Source organism: Populus alba, chromosome 7, assembly GCF_005239225.2.
Source record: "Populus alba chromosome 7, ASM523922v2, whole genome shotgun sequence".
NCBI lineage: Eukaryota > Viridiplantae > Streptophyta > Magnoliopsida > Malpighiales > Salicaceae > Populus > Populus alba.
In genome coordinates this window covers 5,699,794-5,722,103 of record NC_133290.1, presented here as the reverse complement: position 1 = coordinate 5,722,103, position 22,310 = coordinate 5,699,794, and the positions used below count along the sequence as shown (strand labels likewise).

At 31.9% G+C, this 22,310-nt stretch overlaps 2 protein-coding genes across 2 annotated transcripts; one reads left to right on the top strand and one right to left on the bottom strand.

Moving 5' to 3' along the window:
* The first annotated feature begins 9,745 nt into the window (after positions 1 to 9,745).
* On the top strand, positions 9,746 to 11,759 carry LOC118047881 (patatin-like protein 2). The gene is made up of 6 exons (XM_035057301.2): positions 9,746 to 9,998; positions 10,074 to 10,255; positions 10,424 to 10,601; positions 10,699 to 10,863; positions 10,952 to 11,251; positions 11,397 to 11,759. The coding sequence occupies exons 1-6, from the start codon at positions 9,885 to 9,887 to the stop codon at positions 11,640 to 11,642; spliced, it is 1,185 nt and encodes a 394-aa protein (XP_034913192.1). The 5' UTR covers positions 9,746 to 9,884; the 3' UTR covers positions 11,643 to 11,759.
* Positions 11,760 to 15,365: 3,606 nt separating this feature from the next.
* LOC118047876 (peptidyl-prolyl cis-trans isomerase CYP40) lies at positions 15,366 to 19,758 on the bottom strand. Its single transcript, XM_035057296.2, has 8 exons — positions 19,437 to 19,758; positions 18,156 to 18,656; positions 17,827 to 17,914; positions 17,661 to 17,713; positions 17,310 to 17,414; positions 16,193 to 16,268; positions 15,798 to 15,835; positions 15,366 to 15,701 (listed from the first exon to the last, which is right to left on the bottom strand). The coding sequence occupies exons 1-8, from the start codon at positions 19,605 to 19,607 to the stop codon at positions 15,648 to 15,650; spliced, it is 1,086 nt and encodes a 361-aa protein (XP_034913187.1). The 5' UTR covers positions 19,608 to 19,758; the 3' UTR covers positions 15,366 to 15,647.
* Positions 19,759 to 22,310: the final 2,552 nt, after the last annotated feature.

Below are 22,310 nucleotides of genomic sequence, written 5' to 3'. Positions count from 1 at the left end.
TCTCCCGTTTAAGAGGAAGAAGGACAGCAAGATTCAAAAAGGCTGCCTCATTGAAAAGATCAGGAAATGCTTTTCCTAAAGCTCGAGCAAAAGCAATTTCTAAATCCAACTCGATGACTCCACAACAACAGATGACAGGATCAGCGAGAAAAAGAAATATGCGTTTTCTCGTACAAAGCATCAGAAGATTGTTTGGATGGCGTCATATGGGTATGTAGGGTGGCAAGCAAGTTTCGGACAAGACGACATTAATAAAATGTAACATGTTAACCCAAATAAATAAATAAATGTACAACTCTCTGGTTTGAGATCGAAGAACAAGAGCTTACGTTCAAGCAGGAGTTTTTCTAATTATCTGTCGAAGTCTAAATATCTAGCTAGCAGCTTTAACAGAGCATAAAGAATGGTGAGAACAAAGAAAACAGGCATTACGCTCCCAATATATGTTTCTCGACACCCCCAAGCCTTTGTGTTTGTGCCAGAAGAGTCGGTATGATCTTCTGTTGGTGGGTTTTGTGCCCCACTATTCAACATTCATTCATCAGAGATGCCCAGTTTTCATCTGTACTTACTTCCCCGGCCTCCCTTGATCTCACTCTGTAAGCAAAAAAGATCAGCCGTGGAGATAGAGTGATCCCTTTTCAGTACTGCGTGACAGGGGAACTATACTTCCTAATTTAGTTCAAAGATACTAGATTCCTCGTGCATACAAGAAGCTAACGATTAATAACTGGGTATGACTATATTACATAATTTGGTATATATATAAAAGTTTTTTATTTATTAACATGAATGTCTAAATTAAATTGCATGTATCTTGACTAATCTCACAAGCTTTAAAGTTAACAATCATATAAGCTTGCAGTGGCTATTAGTAACCACTGAACTCAAACATGAGATCATAGAAGGAGTAAACCCCTTGATCCTAAACTTTTTATTATTGAGTCAACTGCTGGATGATTTATAATCAAGTTTTTTTTTTATTATTATTATTAACATGGATATTCGGACTAGCTTGTGCGCATCTCGACTGCTTTCACGGCTTGAAATTAATGATCATGTAAGCCTTAAATGACCATGAGATTTATGAGACTCAAACTGGTGATCTCTAGAAAGCAAATCTAGAGTCTGATTAGTTAAACTACACTCATCAAGATTATAATTTTAATATCTCACAGTTGGTGCAAAAAATTCAATAAAAAAAATATTTTTTTATAAAATTATTATCAATTTTAAAATGATAACTAGAAAACACCTAAATCATAAAAATAATAAAAATATCAGTAAGATTTTTTCCCTGCATAACAAGTTAAATGCTAGCCATCTCATCTTCCTCAACAACAAGAACAGGGACAGCATATCTATAAGAAATGATATTTTATAAACGCGCCTGCCACGCTAGCACACATACATACAGAAATTAATTATTAAGAGTTAAGAAAGCCGCCATGAATATATATATATATATATATATATATATATATATATATATATATATATATATATATATATCTAGACTTGTACTCTACTAGTTTTAAAATTAATAAATATATAATTTTTCAATTACCATTATATTAGCAACCATAAGGATTAAAACTTGAAACACATAAAATATAAACTTTTTAATTCCAAACTTTTATCATTGATCATGTACTAATTCCATATATATTTGATTAATATGTGCATGATAAAGAGAGAACTGTGCATCTTTTAAAATTTCTTTTTAAGAACTTGATTATATAAGATGATTTGTTCATTGATTTCATTCATTCTAATAATAATCATAACAGTATGAAATTGCATTCTAGGATTTAATTATCTGCATTAAACAGCATTGTCCAATCAAGGAAGGAATGATACATAGCTACAAAGTTGGGCAATTCAACAAAGGCGTCTGTACTACAGCCATGAAAATAAAGAAGAAGTTCAATAATTACAAAATGCGGGTCAGCACATACATGGTCCAAGGCCTCCGTTTACGAAATTTAAAGTAATTTGGAGTTTGTTTATTTTTTTTTATTTTAAAAGAATTTTAAAAAATTAAAAATAAAATTTGTTATGTTTTAAATTAATTATTTTTAAAATTTTAAAAAAATATTATATTAATATATTTTTAAATAAATGTTTTTTTAAAAGTAGTCACCAGTAATAATGGTGTTTATGAGGGAGATAATTGTTATTTTTTAAAATTTATTTCTCACACCAAAACCTAAAAATATCTCAAGATAAAAAAAAGTTATTTATTATAAAATAAAATAATTTTTTTTAAAAAATATTTTTAATAAAATATTCATTAATCAGTCTATGATAGAAAACTGTGGACTTGTACAATTGCTTTGCTATGATATTTAATAAAATAATATCTTTAATATAATTTTAATTAATTAATTTTAATAAAATTTAATTAAAATTAAAGAAAAATAACCTTAAAGTTTCAACAAAGAAAACATGTGGACTGGCGCATAACAAAGAAGGACAAGTGCGTACACCTTGCCACCTATACTTTTTAAGTTGGTGGACTACCATTGTTTTTTTTTTTTTTTTTTTTTTTTAAATAACGAAACATACGATTTGTTGTTTACTGGTCTAATTTGCTCCCACAAAAGAGGTGGTTGGAAATTCAAGTATTATATTTTTTCGTTTCAAAAATTTTTTTAATTTATTTTTATTTAAAAAAATTTAATAAAAATTCTTACATCATAATAAATCATTTTTAACTCAAAACACTCCTAAATTAATAAAAATTATAAAATTAAACTGAAAAAATTATTTTCAACTTGATCTATTTTTTAACGATATAAAAACTTAAAAACAAAGTAGTTGTATTTTTCTTAAGAAGAAAAATATATTAACACTAAATTCAACTTTATTTCCTTGAAATTTTACCATCTAACCATTGTTTCCACTTCATCATTTTCAAGTGACTCACATTCTCCTCATAAATTCAAAGAACCGAAACACAAAATAAATAAAATGTAGGAATGAAATGTCAAAACCTTAATAAAAATAAAATAAAAAATAAAGGTTCAAAATTTGAAAATCCATGCCTCGTGAACAATAAAAAGAAAAAATAAGAAAAATATAATTTTTTGTTTTAGTGTCACATTTGAACCCATATACTTTCAATTTGTTTTAAGCAATAAATTTAAGTTTTATTTTGCCAATTAAGTATTTATCTTAATATTGAGAGTTTTTTTATATCAAGAAGTTCATTTATATAAAAAGCTATTTGAGATTAATTATTATATCTAAATCTCATTAATACAATATATATGGATGGAATTAAAAAAATGATATTTAAAATAGAAAAAGCTTCACGAACAAAAAATAATAATAATCGGCAGTGTTTACTCCTTTAGCTTTTCATGTAATTGTAATTGTAATGATAATAATCGAAGAACGAGCGACGAAAGGGCCACCTCCTGATCCAGCAGCTGTCTTGGACTCTTTAGAGGCCATCGCGCCTCTGTTATGGACGCTTCTGTCCATCCTCCTAATTTTCTACCTTTTGAGTATATTTGATAATATAATAATAATTATTTTTTAAATATTTTTTTATGTTAAAATATATATCAATGATATTTATTTATTTTTTAAAAATTATTTTTAACATTAGAACATTAAAATGATCTAAAAAATATAAACCGTATTAAATTTTAACAAAAAAAATTAAATTTTTTTCTTTCACCGTGTAACTGACATTTTTCACTGATTTTTTCTTTAAAATAAACTTAATATTTATTTAAGATTTTGCAGTTCTACGTACGGAGAGTTAAGAATTTGGATACTGTACAACATCGAACAGTATCATCTGCTTGGTATTCGTTTAATAATTATTAAATTAAATTCATTTTGTTTCTTGTAATTGATTTTCTAGTTTGTATTGGATGAAAGGCTGCATGGTGCTGCTCCTGGGAATTTCTCTGGCTGCTAGTCCTATGATTGGCTACAACAAAGTTACCAGGTGCATACAATTAATAATTACCATTAATAATTACTCCACGCTTACAAATTACAAGCATTCACATGCTCATAGAACTAGAAGCCAAAAAGCACATGGTATCAACATCATTTCCACTCCATTTCAAAGAAGACTACCAAAGTGGTCGATGCTCGGCAACTAATCAATAACAAATAGTAGAGAATCTTTTAAAGATCTTGAATTTGATGCAAACCCGACCCAATAATTTTAGGTTTGATAAAAGGGTCTAAAATTAGCATGACCCGATTTCCATTCTTGTAAAGATGTTAAGTTGCGCAACCAAGCCATAAAAGTCTGCGAGAGTTACCACCTAGTATTATGATCACTAGAAATCTATGATCTGTGAGAGTCTGAGTAAGCGACTAGTTGTGCAAGAGGAAAACACATCACCCCTAGTAGACCCTACTTAAGGTAAGCTGCATTGTTATTTGATTGTTTTTGTAGGTCGAGTTTCTATTTGTTGGTCTTTTCTAAGATTTAAGGCATATCTCTCTTCATGAGAAAACCTTTATCTTATTGGGTTAAATACTAATTATTCTAAAGTCTGAACTTTAGTATTGTATTTTTACACTTTGTATCTTTAATACCCGATGGTGTACTTTATCGTGTAATTTTACACCCCACAAATATTAAAGTCTACATCTGGATCCTAAAAAAAGATTGGAAAAAGATTTTTGACATGTTGGTCAAATCCTAATGGATAATCATAAACTGGTTATGATATCCATTTTTGGATTTAAAAAAAAAACATGGAAAATATGCAATTTGTTTTTTTTTTTTTTTTTATGAAAAATATGCTTGGAAAAATTTTGGGATTTGGTCATATGCAATAAAATATATATATATAATATATATATATATATATATATATATATTTTTTTTTTTTTTTTGAAAATGTTTTGAATTTTTTTTTTGAAATATTTCAGAAAAAACTAAATATTTTAATACTGGATTTGTATTTTACAGTGTAAATATACAATCCGATATTATGCAAAATGGATAGAAAAATATTTGAGAAAATCAAGACTTTTTTTATGATTTTGGAAATTTTTTTGATTTTTTTCAAAATAAAATAAAATTGGGGGCCAGGCCAGGCCAGACTAGCCTAGCCATTTGGGCGCAGCCAAAACTAGCCCGACCCAATGGCAATGTTAATTATTCTGTCACTGCATGCAGAAATGAATTCTGCATGCAGCGGCCTCGACGAAAAAGAAGGAGGCGACGTAGGGAGGAGACCCACCTGAGGTGGTGAGGGTCTGCGGTCGTGCTGGGGATGTTTGTCCAGTGGCTCAGGGGGCTTCGACTGAAGTGACAGTGGCCCGTGTAAAGGAAGCCTAGAAGAAGAAGAAGTTGTAGAGGAGAGAGAAAGGCTGGAAGAAGAAGAGAGGAGAGAGTCGCGATGGCTACTTAGTGGCCGGTTGGCTTCCTATGGTGGAGCTGGTGCTTGTGGTGGTGTATAGGCTAGGTTTGTTGGTATTCTCGTTGGAGAAGGCAGCTGTGGCAAAGGTGGAAAGAGCTGCAGAAGGCTTAAAGGGAAAGTAGGAAAATGGAAACAGGGGGAAGGCTAGTTTTTTATGATTTTTGGACCTAGTTTTCCCCTCCCTCAGGCCATCAATTCCACATTTATTTATAGGCGGTGGAAGAGGACAATATCATCTACACAAGGGAAAAATTTCAGTCCTTGATTTTGTTGGGAAGGATCCCAACTGTTGGCTCAAAGTAGGCATGGTGCATTGTCAAATCTACAACAAAAGATGCTTAAGCTGGCATGTTTAGGCCGGCGCCGATGGGTTGTCATTCAAACTAAAAGCTTCACATGGAGTTGTAGAGAAACTGTAGAGGATCATTTTCATGCAACTTTGGTTAACTTTTGTGGATGTTAGGTGCATTAAATGCACCTACAAAGGAGGTACCTAGGCAGCTTTTTTCAGGTAAAAGAAGAAGACAATGAATAGTGACTAGACGATGCGACGTCTGGTCTTCTCTCTTTCTTTTTTTTTTAAAAAAAAGAATACTCAAAACGACGTCATTTTGCGTTTGAATAGGGATTTTTCTGAAGTTCAATGTCGTCCTCTAGCTTTCAATTTGTTTTAATTGAACCCCTAATTGATCATAAACTTTGAATTTAATGCAATTAAACCCCTGATAAACTTCAATTGAAACCCCAAAGCTACGCGCCTATTGCAATATGGTCCTTGGTCTCAGATTTTATCAATTTAACCCTTAATTGACCATAAAACTTTTAATTTCTTCAATTTTACCCCCCGTTTTTTGTCAATTAAGACCCTAAATTTTGGCGTCTTTTACAGATTGGTCCTTGGCTGTCAATTTCTTCAATTTAACTCCTAATTGACCCTAAAACTTCACTTTTCTTGCAATTTGGCCCCTAATGTCAATCAATTAACTTGAAAAAAAAAATTAAATTTGGTATCTTAAAATCTCAATCTTCTCAATTAAGCCCAAATTAGGCTCTCAAACTTAACTTTTCACGAATTAAACCCTAAATAAAATTAATTTGATCTATTTAAAGTATAATTAAGTCCTTGCACTTAATTAAATCCTTCAATTGAACCCAAATTAATTCTTAAACATAATTAAAATTCAATTTGGCCCATGATTAAATCAAATTGGCCTATTAAAAATTTAATTATGTCCTTGGACTTAATTTTTATGCAAATTCATCCAATAATCATTTAATTTGACCTTGAATTTGCATTTTGTTTCTTTATTTTTTCGCATAATAGGGTACAATTAGGTCTTGAATTTTCTTCAAAAATTGCATGTTGATTCCCTGGCCTACTTTTTTCACGTTGCCAGCCTTTATTTTATTTTCTATTTTAATTTTGAAAAAAAATTGATTTTTGGGGAATAACCCAGAATTGGGTTATGACAACGCTTATTAAATACATGCAATTTACTTTGGGTCCTGACATGTGCAGGACCTAATTGGGTGTTGGGTCCTGACGTGTGTAGGACCTATTTAATACCTTTAACAAGGTTGTATTTTGTATTGTAATGGGATGGTGTTCAAACTCCTGAAATTCCATCAGTAGGCCTTCCCCTTTACTGATTGGACTGGCTCAAGGAAGGGGTGATCTCCTCAGGAGCATGCTGCACGCAAAAAAGAAATGAAATTCCCTTACCTAGTTGTGCGCTAACTGATTGCCATTCCCCTCACAGGCGCTACTACGTCTGTGAAGTGTTTTGGATCTGGCTTGTCAATTAGACCCAACAGCTTTTAGCAAAGATGCCACACCCTCAGCTACAATTCTTGACTAAAATCACAGGAAAGAAATACCCCTAGGGTACTACAGTGTCGTCCACAATGAATTGTATATTGATCCACAGTACATGTACTGTAAAAAATCCCAATAAATTTTAATACATAGCAAAGCAACTGGGTAAGTCCACATGTATTTGTCTCTTGGTCTACAGCTCATGCATGTACAGTAAGTCCACAGTGCATTCATGTGCAGTAGAAATCCTTGTGTGTTAACCGATTGCCATTCCGCCCCCCATAGACGTTATAGTGCATGAAAAGTGTTTTGGGTGTGACTTGTTAATCAGACCCAACAACGTGGGGTCGGACTACCAAAGCCAGACAAGGCAACTTTTGACAGAGATGTCATGCCCTGAGCAGCAATTTTTGACTAAAATCACAGGAAAGAAACACCCCTCGGGTGCTACAATGTCATCCATAGTGAATTGTATGTTGATCCATAGTGCATGTACAGTGAAAAATCCTTATATGTTTTAATACATAGCAAAGCAATTGTAAAAGTCCACAATTAATTGTCTCTTGGTCCATAATACATACATGTACAATAAGTCTACAGTAAATTATCTCTTACTCTATAGTATATTTATGTACAGTAAAAATCTCACACGCTATAAGTTTTGTTAATAAATAGAGGTGGACATGTATATAATCTAAATGAAAAATTAAATTGCAAATCTGATTGAATGACAATTGTCAACATTAAAAAAGTATTTGGAAGTGAATTTCAATCTACTTTTATAAAAGAACATTACACACTAGCACAAATACATACAAAAATTAATTGTTAAGAGCTAAGAAAGCCGCCATAGATTACTTCATCTCATATACATCCAAGAAAAATTAATCCATTAATCAGTCTATGATAGAGAACTGTGCATCTATAAAATTTCTTTTGAGAGCTTGATTATTTAAGATGATTTGCTATTGATTTCATTCATTATAATAAGATGACAACATGATTTTTCATGCTAAGAGTTAATTATCTGCATTAAATAGCAGTGACCAATATGCGGTATGGCCCTATTGGCATGATTTGTAGCTTTGTCCAATCAAGGTAGGTACTCCACCCATGAAAATAAAGAAGAAGCTCAATAATTACCAAAGACGAGCAGCAAATACATTGTCCAAGGTCGCCATTTATCGAAATTTAAAGTAATTTAGAGTTTTTTTTGTATTTTTAAAAAATTAAAATTAAATTTTTTTATGTTTTAAATTAATTATTTTTAAAATTTTAAATACATGCAATTTGCTTTGTATCCTGACATGTGCAAGACCTAATTGGGTGTTGGGTCCTGATGAGTGTAGGACCCATTTGATACCTTTAGCAGGTTATATTTTTTGTTGCAATGGGATGGTGTTCAAACTCCAAACATACAATTAGCAGGCCTTCCCCTTTACTGACTGGATTGGCTCGAGGAAAGGGTGATCTCTTCAGGAGCATGCTGCACGTGAAAAAAAAAAGAAAGAAGAAGAGATTCCCTTACCTAGTTATGCGTTAAGTGATTGTCATTTTGCCCCCTCCCCCTACAGGCGCTACAATGTCTATGAAGTGTTTTGGGTCTGGCTTGTTAACTAGACCCGACAGCTTTTAACAAAGATGCCACACCCCCAGCCGTAATTCTTAACTAAAATCACAAGAAAGAAACGCCCCCCAAGGTGCTATAGTGTTGTCCACAATGAATTGTATCTTGATCCACAATGCATGTAAAGTAAAAAAATTCCAATACATTTTAATACATAGCAAAGCAACTGTGTAAGTCCATAGTTAATTGTCTATTGGTCTACAGTTCATACATGTACAGTAAGTCCACTGTTAATTGTCTTTCAGTTCACAGTCCATTCATGTACAATAAAATCCTTGTGTGTTAACCAATTGTCATTCCACCCCTTATAGGCGGTATAGTGTTTGGAAAGTGTTTTGGGTCTGACTTGTTAAACAGACCCAACAACATGGGGTCCAACTACCAAAGTTAGACCCAATGACTTTTGACAGAGATGCCATGCCCTGAGCCACAATTCTTGATTAAAATCACATGAAAGAAACACTCCCCTAGGTGCTACAATGTCATCCATAGTGAATTGTATCTTGATTTATAGTGTATGTACAATAAAAAGTTCTCTTATGTTTTAATACATAGCAAAGCAATTCTACAAGTTCATAGTTAATTGTCTCTTGATCAACAATACATACATGTACATTAAGTCTAGAGTAAATTATCTTTTACTCTATAATGTATTTATGTATAATAAAAATCTCCAATGTTTTGAAATTCTGTTAATGAATAGTGGTGAACATGTATATAACCTAAATGAAAAATTAAATTGCAAATCTGGTTGAATGACAATTGTCAACATTAAAAGAGTATTTGGAATTTCAATCTACTTTTATAAAAGCGCCATGACACACTAGCAAATATACGCACAAAAATTAATTGTAAAAAAAATATATTTTTAAAATATAACCCGTAGACTTTTTATGGCGAGGTCGTCGGTGTCTTTCCTTTGTAAAGACTAATCGATCGCTTAGATGCATCTTCATACCCAGCAACCAGTACTGGAACATAACTAGTACTGTTTCTTTGTTAAATTGAGCGCCCGTCTCTCTTGAAAGTTGAAACCGATATGGCTACTGGTTTTGTTAAGAGAAGGGTGGCAACAGTGCTAAGCATTGACGGAGGTGGCATTAGAGGCATAATTCCGGGTTCCCTTCTTGCCTTTCTTGAATCCAAACTTCAGGTAGTTAATTTACTAACCAAACCATGTCCTTCCCTTTCATCTTTTCGTTTATGCTTATGCTTTGTTATTTGTTAGGAGCTGGACGGGTCACAGGCGAGGATTGCAGATTATTTTGACATCATTGCTGGGACGAGCACTGGTGGACTGGTAGCCACCATGCTTGCAGCTCCTAATAAGGAAAACAGACCCATGTTTGCAGCGAAGGACATCATTGATTTCTATTTAGAGCACAGCCCCAAGATTTTCCCTCAGAAAAGGTGAATTCCAGTACTGGATCCATTCTTTTCTCTACATGGTTTAGCTGCCCGTACAGGACTTGTAAGAGAAAAGTTCCAAATTAGCATGATGAAGCATTGTTTCGAAGTATTTTGACTGTTACTAATTTGCTTTTTTTTGGTGGATATTCACTTCGATCCGTTGAATAGAAACCTGCTAGGTCCGCTGTCACTTTTGTTTGGTGGTCCAAAGTATGATGGGAAGTATCTGAGGTCATTGACGAACGATTTGCTAGGAGACTTGACTATCAAACAGACCCTCACAAATGTTATTTTGCCAACTTTTGACATGAAGCTCCTTCAACCAGTGATCTTCTCCACCACTGAAGTATGATGCTAGTAACTATTAAGCCAGTTAGAAAAAATCTTTCTGTACTTCGAAAGTCACAAGTTTACTGATCTTTAATTTTTCTTTTGCTTTACAGGGAAAGACTAATGCTTTGAAAAATGCTAGGCTAGCAGACATTTGTGTGGCCACCTCTGCAGCTCCAACGTACTTGCCAGCACACTTCTTCACGACCAAGGATCCCAATGGAACGTCCACTCGCAATTTCGACCTGGTTGATGGTGCGATTGCCGCAAACAATCCTGTAAGTATCTAGCTAGGTTACATGAAAAAGTACTTACAGTTTACAATAGCATGGCTGAGAGCAACCAGTTCAATCCAATTATCCACAGGCATTATTGGCCGCATCTGAGATCCGCAACCAGATCAGGATGCATACCGGTGAATTTGCTGGCGTAAAACCCACAGAGAGAAAGGTTCTATTCTTATCGCTAGGAACTGGAGAAGCCAAGTCTGAAGTGAAATATGATGCACCCACAGCCGCCAATTGGAGCACGATCAATTGGGTTTCTTACAGTGGCAAAACACCAATTATAGACATGTTTATCAGTGCAAGCTCTGATATGGTTGACTATCATATCTCCTCCTTCTTCCAGTCTCTGGACTCAAAGGAACGTTACCTACGTATTCAGGTATATATAAAAGGGATTATTTTTTTGCGACCATCATATTTTTTTGAATTAATTAGTCCAAAACAATTCCAACAACACAGGGTGACATGATTATATGGCAAGTCAATCGTAACTAAAATGGAGTTTGCTGGTGTGGGATTAACAGGATGACAAATTGATCGGGGATGCAGCATCTGTTGACATTGCAACTCCCCAGAACTTGCAAAGGCTTAAAGAGATTGGAGCTGCACTCCTAAAGAAGACAGAGTCTAGAGTGAATTTGGACACTGGCAAGTATGAAGAAATTGAAGGAGGACGCACGAACGAAGCAGCTCTTGCCAAGTTTGCTCAGTTTCTCTCAGATGAAAAAAAGTTTAAACCGATTGAACCGGACCAAACTGAACCGGTTTAATTAAATCTAAAACAAAATAGATTTTCCCCAAAACCTTTCCTTTTCCCCGAAACCTTTCCACCCCACTCACCCTCCCCCTTCCCTTTTCCCCCTTCCAGCCTCCCCACTCTCTCTCCCTCCCAAAACCTTTCGAGCTGTTCACCCTCCCCCTTCCCCCTTCTCTTTCCAGCAACCTCATCCCTCCCTCCCCGCTCTCTCTCCCCCTTCCCCTTTTCCAGTGACCCTACCCCTCCCTCTCTCCCTCTCCTCTGTGCACAAGGCTTAAAGATAGATCCAGTGATTTTGATTCAATTAATCTCAACCGAAGAGCTTGGATTCAAAGTTTTCAACAAGGATTTTTTGAATGTGATTCGCCAAGTTTTGTCTAGTGATTGTGATTCAGCCAAGTTTTTTTTTTATTTAATTAGTTTTCGGTTTTTTTCTGGTTTCTAAGGCTAAAAAACCGACCCGAACCGAACAAAACTGGTTCGGTTTGAACCGGTTTTCGGTTCGGTTCGGGTTATATTAACAAGAAATGGTATTTTCCGGTTCGGTTGAATTTTTAAGTTAAAATCGGACCGAACCGGACCGTGAACACCCCTATGTCACATCACATGTATTAGAGCGTGTTTGGCAGTGTGGTAGCGGTTGCTTTTCAAATAGCTTTTCGTGCCGAAATACATGCCAATGATATTTTTTTATTTTTTAAAAAATTATTTTTGACATCAGCACATCAAAACGATCCAAAAAGTACAAACCGAACTCAATTTTAGCAAAAAAAAAAAAAATTAAATTTGGGCAAAACACCGTTTGGAACGCAATGCCAAATGGTGTCTTATTGATAGCAGCCACCACAGTTAACTTCAAGAAATTTAAATAATAATTAAATTTAAGAAGTGATGATTAATTAATTAGATTTTAAATTTATATTTTAAAAATTATTAATTTAAATTTTATAAATTTATAGGGTTATTGAAAACTTATATAATTATTATTTTCAGATATTTTTATGATTAATTGAGGTGTGTGTAAACTAACCCGAACAAAATGCTTACGTTAATTAAAAAAATTACTAATAATTAATTTTTTTTCTTGTTTAAATTTTAAAGTCATTTAAGAGAATATTTATTAAATTTATTTAAAAGTGTTAGATAGATGTGAGAAAGGTGAGTTTTTAAAAATTATTCAAAAAAATTAATTTTAGTTAATGTAAAGACTATTCCGAGAATAAGTTTATCATAATAAAATAAAATAATTATCAACCACGTCGAAAGGAATACATAAAGCACATAGTATACAACCCGACACAGTCGATATTGACTTTTGTAATCATCTCAAAAAACGACTGTTGAGGCCACGTCAATCGTGAAAATGAAGCTATTTACACGTGTTTAATGTGTTCGATACCGCCGTGCACCTCATTTTTAAAAGTTTGTTTATTTATTTATTTAATAATATATTAAAATAATTTTTTATTTTTTATTTTAGCACATTAAAATTAATATAAAAATCTGAAAAAATATATTTTTTATCTTTTAAAATTTACTTTAATATTTTATATATCAAAACGATTTAAAAATATCAAAAAAATTAATTTAAAATGTTTTTTTTATTATTTTTTAACAAAAATACAACCCAGCCGGGATGTTTTTCAAATGAAACTCACCTACAAATATAAACTATTAAACTCCTAAACACTTTAAAAAAACCAGCTTAGTAGGTTCACATATAATAATTAACAAAACAATTACTAATATTATAAAATATGTGTGGGCGTGCGTTATATAAAGCTAAAAAGCACATGGTGTCAAGGAAATTCAAACAATACCCATCACAGCAAATCAGCTCCCTGGGTAGAGGGAAGTCACATCCCATGTTTCTAGGGTCAAAAGGCCTCACGTGAAGAGTAACATGGTGAGGACATATGTCTGACCAATCTGCTGTTTCACTATTACTTTTTATAGATTTTTTAAGGTTATTTATAAATAAAATAAATTTAAAAATACATTAAATAAACACGTTTATTTATCAAATAGTTTTATATAAATTTTAATAACTAAATTAGTTTGTTTAACTTTTTAACCATATCAAATAATTTTATATAAGTTTTGATACATAGAATAAGACACTTCTAGAGCACTATATACTATATAGCTTTTAGAGGTGATTTAAGAAAACAAGAAAATAATGAAAAACAAGATTAATATTAGGACATTATAAAAGAAAACCCTTTTATTTTATGTTATTTATAGTCTTAAGTGGTGTATAAATAAGGAAATGCTGACAAAAAAAAAAACTTGTATTTTAGATTCTTTCTACTTTTTTTCAATTAATTTTTTATTTATTTAAAAATAGAACTAGGGTTGAATTTACTTTTTATACGAGTAAATAAAATTAGAAAGTGGCACTCGAGCATGAAAGTGGGGCGTGCGTTATCTAAGCTAAAAAGCACATGGTGTCAAGGAAATTCAAACAATACCCGTCACAGCAAATCACCTCCCTGGGTAGAGGGAAGTCACATCCTGTGTTTGAAGGGTTAAAGGGTTAGGACCGCCTCACGTGAAGACATATGTCTGACCACACTGCTGCTTCACGAGGAATATAAAGACTTATTATTATTATTATTATTATTATTATGGATACTTGGTTTAATATTTATAAATCTTATCTAATTTTAGGATAATTTCTAAAGAACAAATTCAAGATTTGATCAGTTAAATTATATTATTCAGATTTAGTTTTTAATTGAATTTTATAAATTTCAGAGTTATTAGAGATTTATATGATCGTTAACTTTAAAATTCATGAAATTAATTGAGATATGCGCAAGCTGACTTGAATATTAATATTAATAAAAAAAATTTAATCCTTAATTACAAAAATAATAAACAAACAAGAGGGTGGAAAAATTTTCATTCATAAGAAAAACAAAAAAATATTTAAAATGGGTTGTTGTTATCTTTTTCTAACTGACAACCCAAGGTTTGAGGGGAAGTTCTGCTTTGAGAGAGAGAGAGAGATGGATTTTTTTTTATTCTATTTATAAACGTGCGTCTTTCTTATGTGGGATGCAGATCTCATGACTTTTATCTTAATTACTTTTTCTATATTCCTCTTTTAATTGTTAAGATTTTTTTATTTTGTCTTCCTATTTACTATTATGAGGATATGTTAGTTTTTTATTTAAAGAGTTGTAATATCTTTTACAATAATACTATTGATAGATAAAAAAAATTAAGGTTTTTCTGAGTTTTTCTATAGCTTTAGTATGTTTGTTTTTTTAGGGCTTATTTTACTAAAAAAACCCTAAAAAATAATTAAGTTAAAAATCACAAGATGTACCTCCTGCATCACATCATCCTGATATCTTCTAGTTTAAGAATAATAAATTCATTGTTCTTTTTTACAACACATGATGTTGAGGGGTTCTTTCTTCCCCTAAATATGAAATCCAAGTGAGAATGCTTGTTAAAGATCTAAAAAGAAGAAAACTCAAATCATTTGGAACCTATAATCAAACAATCAATTTAAAAAATAGTTCTTGTAGTATTTTTATTGATTTTAGATAGAGAGGAGCTTGAGACTATCAACTCCTCGATTTATGGTTTAGAGTGTATTGAATTAGTTAAAAAAAAAAAAAAAAAAAATTGAACCGAGATTGTCATTTGATTTAAACAGTTTGGATTCCAAATTTTATTTGAATTTGTTTGGATTTCTCAGCTGTCTAGACAGCATTGAGGGAGATATGAAGAACTTGTGTAGCCATTATTATTTGCTTGTTCAACCATATTATTTGAGAACACCTACAAGGAAATACCATAGGCACCTGAAGGTTTACTAAGATGAAGTTGGCAAACAGAAAGCTTTACACTGTTGATTATAACCAAACATGTGAGAAATCAAAAGTGAACTATCCAAGCAACAGGTAGTCTGTATTACAAAGCAAGAAATGGCAAGTTCAGCTCAAAACAACTTATCATGGAGAAAACACAAAGGTATCTACCGTATCGGGTTACCGGCAGAACACTACTGAAACATTCTAGCATAGGCCTTTTTCTCCAGATCATGCCTATCAGCAACCTGCAGAATTTTCAACAGAAGAAAACCTTTAGAAGCAGGAGGAAGGAACTATATAATATTAAGAACAAGAGATGATACAAGAAACAATTTGGGGACCTTCTTCCTAGCACTGGCAAGCTCTTTCTTTATTCCGCCTGGGGAAAAAAAACGCTTGTCAGTTGAGAATACTAACATTCTAGCAAATTCTTAGAATTCATAGTAACCATGAATTCACTAAACTGATTTTGTCATTTGCATAAAATATACAAGTGATACAGAGTAAAAACTCATTGGCAAAAGACAGACAGAGCTGTGCTCGCATGCAGTCCAACTTTGGTTATAATAATGTTATAAACATGGTCCCTTCAATGACAATAAGAGAAAGAAAAGGATAAAATGATATCATAATTAAGAATGGCAACATAAAAAGCTCCATCATTTCCATCACAACACATCTCAAAATTCTTCTTGCTAAACAATAACTAAAATGCCAAACAAAAAGAACCACTGACCATCATTTGGCTCCAATTCTAGAGCCTTCTTGAAGCTTTCAACTGCACCATCTATGTCATTGAGTGCCATATATGACTGAGATCAACACGAAATCGTTAAACAGATATCACATCATGAATTTCCTAAAGCTATTGTTGGCATCTAGAGTCGAAGCTAAAATAAACAGTCTTACAAAAGCATTGGATATATCTGACATACTAAATCCAACTGGGAGATGAGAATAATATTTGAATTAAAATCAAGAAACACATAACATTGAGAAATAACACAACATGAAATTATGATCAATTAAAATACATATTAATCAATAAGACAGAATTTCTTATTTTACTGCATGTTAAAATGCTGGTCCTTAAGCTGTATACTCTATAGAATAACATGACACTCGCATTCTGTCCAGTGTTTTTTCATAAGCATTAAATTTTCAATTCAAGGTTATAGTTGTTAACTTAGTTCAGATCTAGCATTTTGGTTAAATTCTGGAACTATTTTCAGAGACATTTATTCTTGGGAGTAAAATATTGCAAATTATTGCCGAAAAGGGAAGGGAAGAAAGAAAGACGATTATATGTGTCTAAAAAAACAAAAGAGAAAAGACAAGTTTACATTATTACTGATCCTATCAACAATGCAGTGTTGTCAAAGACACAAGGCACTAAAAGGCGCCAACCCTGTAAAATGCCCGAGGCGTTAGGCGCTCACTTGAATGAACCAAGGCGATATATATATATATATATATATATTATATATATATATCTTTCCAATTAAGATTAGATCATTAGAAAATATAAAATACCATAACATAATCATATAAAATTATATTTTTCACCCTTAAAACAAAATAAGATAATTTAAAGTAGTAACAGTGTTGTCAAAGGCGAAAGGGGCTAAAAGATACCAAGCCTATAAAATGCATAAGGTGCTAGGCAGCACTTCATTAAAAATCATCGCATGAGCCTAATAAAGGCGATGTGGCCTCACATTGCCTTGCCTGTAGCGCTTAAGCGAGCACCTAAGCACCTTTTGACAACATTGCGACAATGTGAAAATTCCTAGGGATAGAAAAAAGCATGGAGAACCTCTGGATAAATCCTTTCATAAAGAGAAGATACAAACCTGGCCTTGGCGGAAAAAAGCCTTTGCATTGTCTTCTCCGTCACGTGTGGCAAAGTCTGTGTCCAATAATGCTCCTTTACTATCTCCAAGCTTTAGTTTACAGGCCTAAGGAAAAAATGTTGGGCATCAACCTGTTAGATAACAGGAAAGGCTAAAATGGAGAACATTACAAACCGATGAGAAGAATAAAAATGAAGGGAAGCTACATGTATTATAATCAAGAATAATCTATAGCATTCTTGATAAATTAGAATTCAAACATACTACAAATATCTTTTTTAATTACAATAAATATCCCTGTGAACTATGACCAGGATAATATTTTCAGGAAGAGTTATTCAATGACCATACAGAACTATTTGTAAATATCTGAGACTTTGTCTTCCGCAGTGACGAGCTCTTCTCTGTACAACAAAAAGAAAATAGAAGCAATCATCAATCAGATGGAATAAGGAAACTAAAGTTGCAGACTGATAGTGCTAGTTCTCAGCATAACAGGAAAGAACAAAGGACACACCTTCATCTATATCATCCTTCTCCCAACAAATATCCAAGTAGCGCAAAGCCTTACGATATTTTCGAAGAGCCATCTTAAAGTCTTGCTTCTGCAGTAGGAACAGGAGTCAACAACAAGTTAAAACCAGAAGCATAATCATACAGGCAAATTGGAAGCCAAAGATCAAACTGGCTTAAGGAATTTATAATGTGAAACATATGGGATCACTCGCATAACAGGGGTAAGAAAAAAACACTCTGTATCTAATCTACATAGTATATTTTCTACCAAATGAAACTAAGAAAACAAGTAAAAAAAAAAAAAAAAAAACATTTAAGCACATGAGCTACCTTGTACTGTTCATTTCCAAAAGCTTTGATTGAATCAACTGCCTTCATCCACCAAGAAATCTCATCTGGCTTTCTGTCTAAATCAGCTGGCCAATCAGGATAAGTATCACCGTCTTTAAAGAAGTTGGATGCCCCATCATCCTCCTCTTCAGCAATTTCCCCACAGTCAACAATCACTACATCTTGAGAGGGATAATCACCCACCTCAGTCGCAATAAGCTCAATAGAACGAACCAGGCCCATTCCCTTGATTACCTTCCCAAAAACAACATGCTTACCATCTAGATGAGAAGTTCGAGTGGTGGTAATAAAAAACTGAGACCCGTTGGTCCCAGGGCCCATATTAGCCATCGACAACATTCCTTTTCTTTCATGTTTCAACTCAAAATTTTCATCCTCAAATTTCAATCCATAGATAGATTCTCCTCCAGTTCCATCCCCAGCTGATATGTCACCACCTTGTATCATAAAACCTTTGACAACACGATGAAAGCGACTCCCCTGCAATTAAGTATTCAGCCTCCATCAGCAAAAAAAAAAAAAAAAAAAATTATGTGAAATCACAAAAACAATCTGACTAAAGTGAAGCTTCATAATTTAGCACATCTAATACAAGCCAGCAGCCAGAGTTAGGAAGTCATCTCCAAAGTGACAAATTTTAAACTTTTCTCATTGGATAAACTAGGTTACTGCTCAAAAAAATGATCTTCCAAAAAAAAAAAAAAACAAAAACTAGGTGACAATAACTTAGCATCGAAATGTATTGACAGATATCCTAAGACATCCCAAGTTACAAGTTTGACAAAATCCACAAGCCATACTTTACCAATGAACAAAATTAAACAGACAATAATAAATCGTTTTTTAAATATGATAAAAAAAAAATCCCTTTACACTAAAACCCAGGGCACTCTTAAATGCCATACACAATGCACAAAGCATAATCAAAGCTAGAATATTACAGAAAGAAACATGATAACAAGACAGTATAATCAAGAAAAGTCCATTTCTTTCAATAACAAGCAAGACAGTTAAACAAAAAAATGTTACTCTAATGAAATGAAAAGAGTGGAAATTTGAAGACCAAACAATTACAAACATCAAAACAACATAAACTAATAAAAAACTAATCCCATTTCTTTAAACATAAATCATAAGAATTAAAGAACACGTAAAAACAACAAACAAAAGAAAGGAAAAGAATGTGCAAAAACAGAGAAAGTCTATAGAAGAAGAAAAAAATCCAGCAGAGAGTGAGCATGGAGAGAGTATGATTCTGACTTTGTAATGAAGAGGGACACCAGTGTTGGGTCCAATGCCTTTTTCTCCAGTACACAAAGCCCTAAAATTCTCAGCAGTTTTAGGGACAACATCTTTGTAAAGCTCCACTACTATTCTCCCTTCTAGTTCTCCTCCTATACTTATATCTAAAAAACATCTTTGCTTTGCCATCTCTCTCTTTCTCTTGCTTTCTTTCTTTCTCAAATCTAAAACCCTAAAACCCGCTTTTATAGTTTTTTTTTTAAACTCTAAACAAGAGTAAACTGTGAAGTGAAGTGAAGTGGGCTCTTTTCTTTAAGTGGCTTGCTGACTGGCCTCCGTTTGCGGTCGATAGCTTGCGTCTCTTTCTAGTTTGGTTTTCTTTTTATTATTATGAGAGTTTCAACTTTGGCCATAGGATTTGGTTGTGGGACCCGGATATGACTTTGATTTATAGGTGAGTCAAGAGTCGGCTGAGCATGAGAATGAGAATGGGAACTGGATTACATGAAATATTTAGGTAGTATTCGGTAAAATAATCATATTTATTTTTTAAAATATTTTTTATTTGAAAATATATTAAAATAATATTTTTTTAATTTTTTTAATTTTTAAAATTTATTTTTGATATTAATATACCAAAATGATTGAATAAAAACAAAAAAAAAATATTTAAAAAAAATTCAATAAAAAAAACATGATATTACTGCAAAAATAAATATACAAAAACTAAAAACTATGTATCACACTATACCTTTCTTGAAAAATTTCAAGGATTAAGTTGAAAAGTAAGTAATTAATGATATTTTTATTAGTTTTTTTTTAGATTAATTTTTATAAAGAGATCGGGTCGTAAATTTATTTTGATAAAAAGAAATTACATAAGAAAAGAGATAAATTTTAGATGAGAAATCAGGTCGTTGATTTGGTATGCTAACTCAGATGGGTTCAAATCAAGATTTTTTTATATTTTTTACATTATTGAAATTTTTCTTAGTTTATTTATTGTTATTAAATTTTTTATTTTTATTATTGAAATTAGCCAAGTTTATCAAACACATTGAGTTAATAATCCGAGTTTTGGATTTTTCTAGCTTTTTTAGAAATACTTGCATTACCTTAGCATCATTTTTCTACATTGAAAAGAATTTGGGTAGGCTCGAGGCATAGCATGAATTCCTTATCTAGTCATTTCATCTAGTCATTCCATATGTATATTTAAATTTTTATTTTTGATGGCACAAAAAAAAAAAATAGCTAATTGAATTTGTAATGGTTGAAATAATAAAAAAAGATATAGTGAAAGAAGTAAGAGAGAAAAGGTTTTAATAGCCCAGAGTTGTTTTGAATATTAAAAACATTTTGGAATTGTCTATTTAGATTGATGATTCTGTAACTAGTTTAACATTTTTTATCTAAAAAAATAAACTAGTTTTTATTTTAACATATTCAACTCTCTATTTTAAAAAAAATATATATATCTATTTTAAAACATATTTTTTAACAAATACAATTTCCCATTCACCTTATCAATCTCTCACATAAAAAAAAATCAAAATAAATTGTAAAGTAGAAATAAAATAGGGAGGGGGAGTAACAATAAGAAGTCTTTGTATTGGAAAATATAGCTATGAAAATTATCGGATTTACTTGGCTAAAAGTGAATACAATATCTCGAAATATCCATCCTTTTATGTGTGCCCAAACAATAAAGATCATATAATTCCTCTTTTTACAATTTTAAATCTTATGATTTTGTTCATTTTGACCCTAAGCATATATTATTCCTATAAGTACTCTAGAAAATTTAGCCATTTTCAATTTACATATAACCATGTGTGTATGTGTGTGATTTCTTATTAGAAGTATACCACAATAACCATATGTGTGTGTGTGTGTGATTTTTTTATTAAAAGTATACTACAATAACCTACTTGAATTTTTTAAGTTGTGAGAAACATTAAAAGCTTAGTTTATCATGATTTTTACTATAGGCAACACTATTTATCTTATGAATGGATAAAAGTGTTATTATTAAATTGACACACAATTCGATTATCTCTTTAAATCTAGATTTTGGAATCTTCAATCAATTAAGTTTGATCATCATCATAATAATTCTTTAAATATAAGCCTTATTCACATCCCCCACGATGATTTATCAACTTGCTCTCTTATTACATTTTTTGTAAGTAAGTTTGCAATATTATCATTTAACTTTATATGGTCAATAAAATAATTTCATTTGAAAAAAAATATCTTACGGTATTATATTTTTAATGAATATGTCAAGATTTATTATTATACATACTATTTTATGCTCTACCAATAATAAATTGGATATCACAATATATACATATAGCCGACATAGGTTTTTACCAACTAGAAATACCCAAAAAAACTTTGAAACCACTCCACTCCTTCTTCGGCTATATCAACAACTATAAAATCAAACTCCATAATGGATTTAGATATTTATATTTATTTAGAGGATTTTTATAACATTGTAATTTCTTCAATAATAAAGATAAATCCACTTATGGATTTTAAGTTTTTAATATTTCATATCCAGTTATTATCATTATATCATTCAGGTACAATTGAAGTGCAGCTCATATTTTAAGATGCATTTCAAAGTTTTATGAATCCTTATAGTAGTCTTCCAATGATCCTTATATCATTACTTGTATATCTACTTAGTTTGTTAAATGTGCATGCCATGACTAGTCTAATGTCTTTTATAAGATACATAAGACTTTCAATAATACACGAATATTCTACCTTGGACATTGCATCACTAATATTTTTGGATAGATATAGGTTTACGTTATCCAATATTTTGGCTATATTGTTTTCATTCTTGTCAAATTTGTTAAGAATCTTCTCAATATAATG

Bases quoted from the DNA above. Each gene is read 5' to 3' on its own strand.
- LOC118047881 (XM_035057301.2), top strand. From the start codon at position 9,885: ATGGCTACTGGTTTTGTTAAGAGAAGGGTGGCAACAGTGCTAAGCATT. The intron at 10,602-10,698 runs GTATGATGCTAG...TTTGCTTTACAG, and splicing joins TGATCTTCTCCACCACTGAA to GGAAAGACTAATGCTTTGAA. The intron at 11,252-11,396 runs GTATATATAAAA...TGGGATTAACAG, and splicing joins AACGTTACCTACGTATTCAG to GATGACAAATTGATCGGGGA.
- LOC118047876 (XM_035057296.2), bottom strand. From the start codon at position 19,607: ATGGCAAAGCAAAGATGTTTTTTAGATATAAGTATAGGAGGAGAACTA. The intron at 17,915-18,155 runs GTAGCTCATGTG...TTCCTACTGCAG, and splicing joins TTGGAAATGAACAGTACAAG to AAGCAAGACTTTAAGATGGC. The intron at 17,714-17,826 runs GTGTGTCCTTTG...TTTGTTGTACAG, and splicing joins GAAGGATGATATAGATGAAG to AGAAGAGCTCGTCACTGCGG.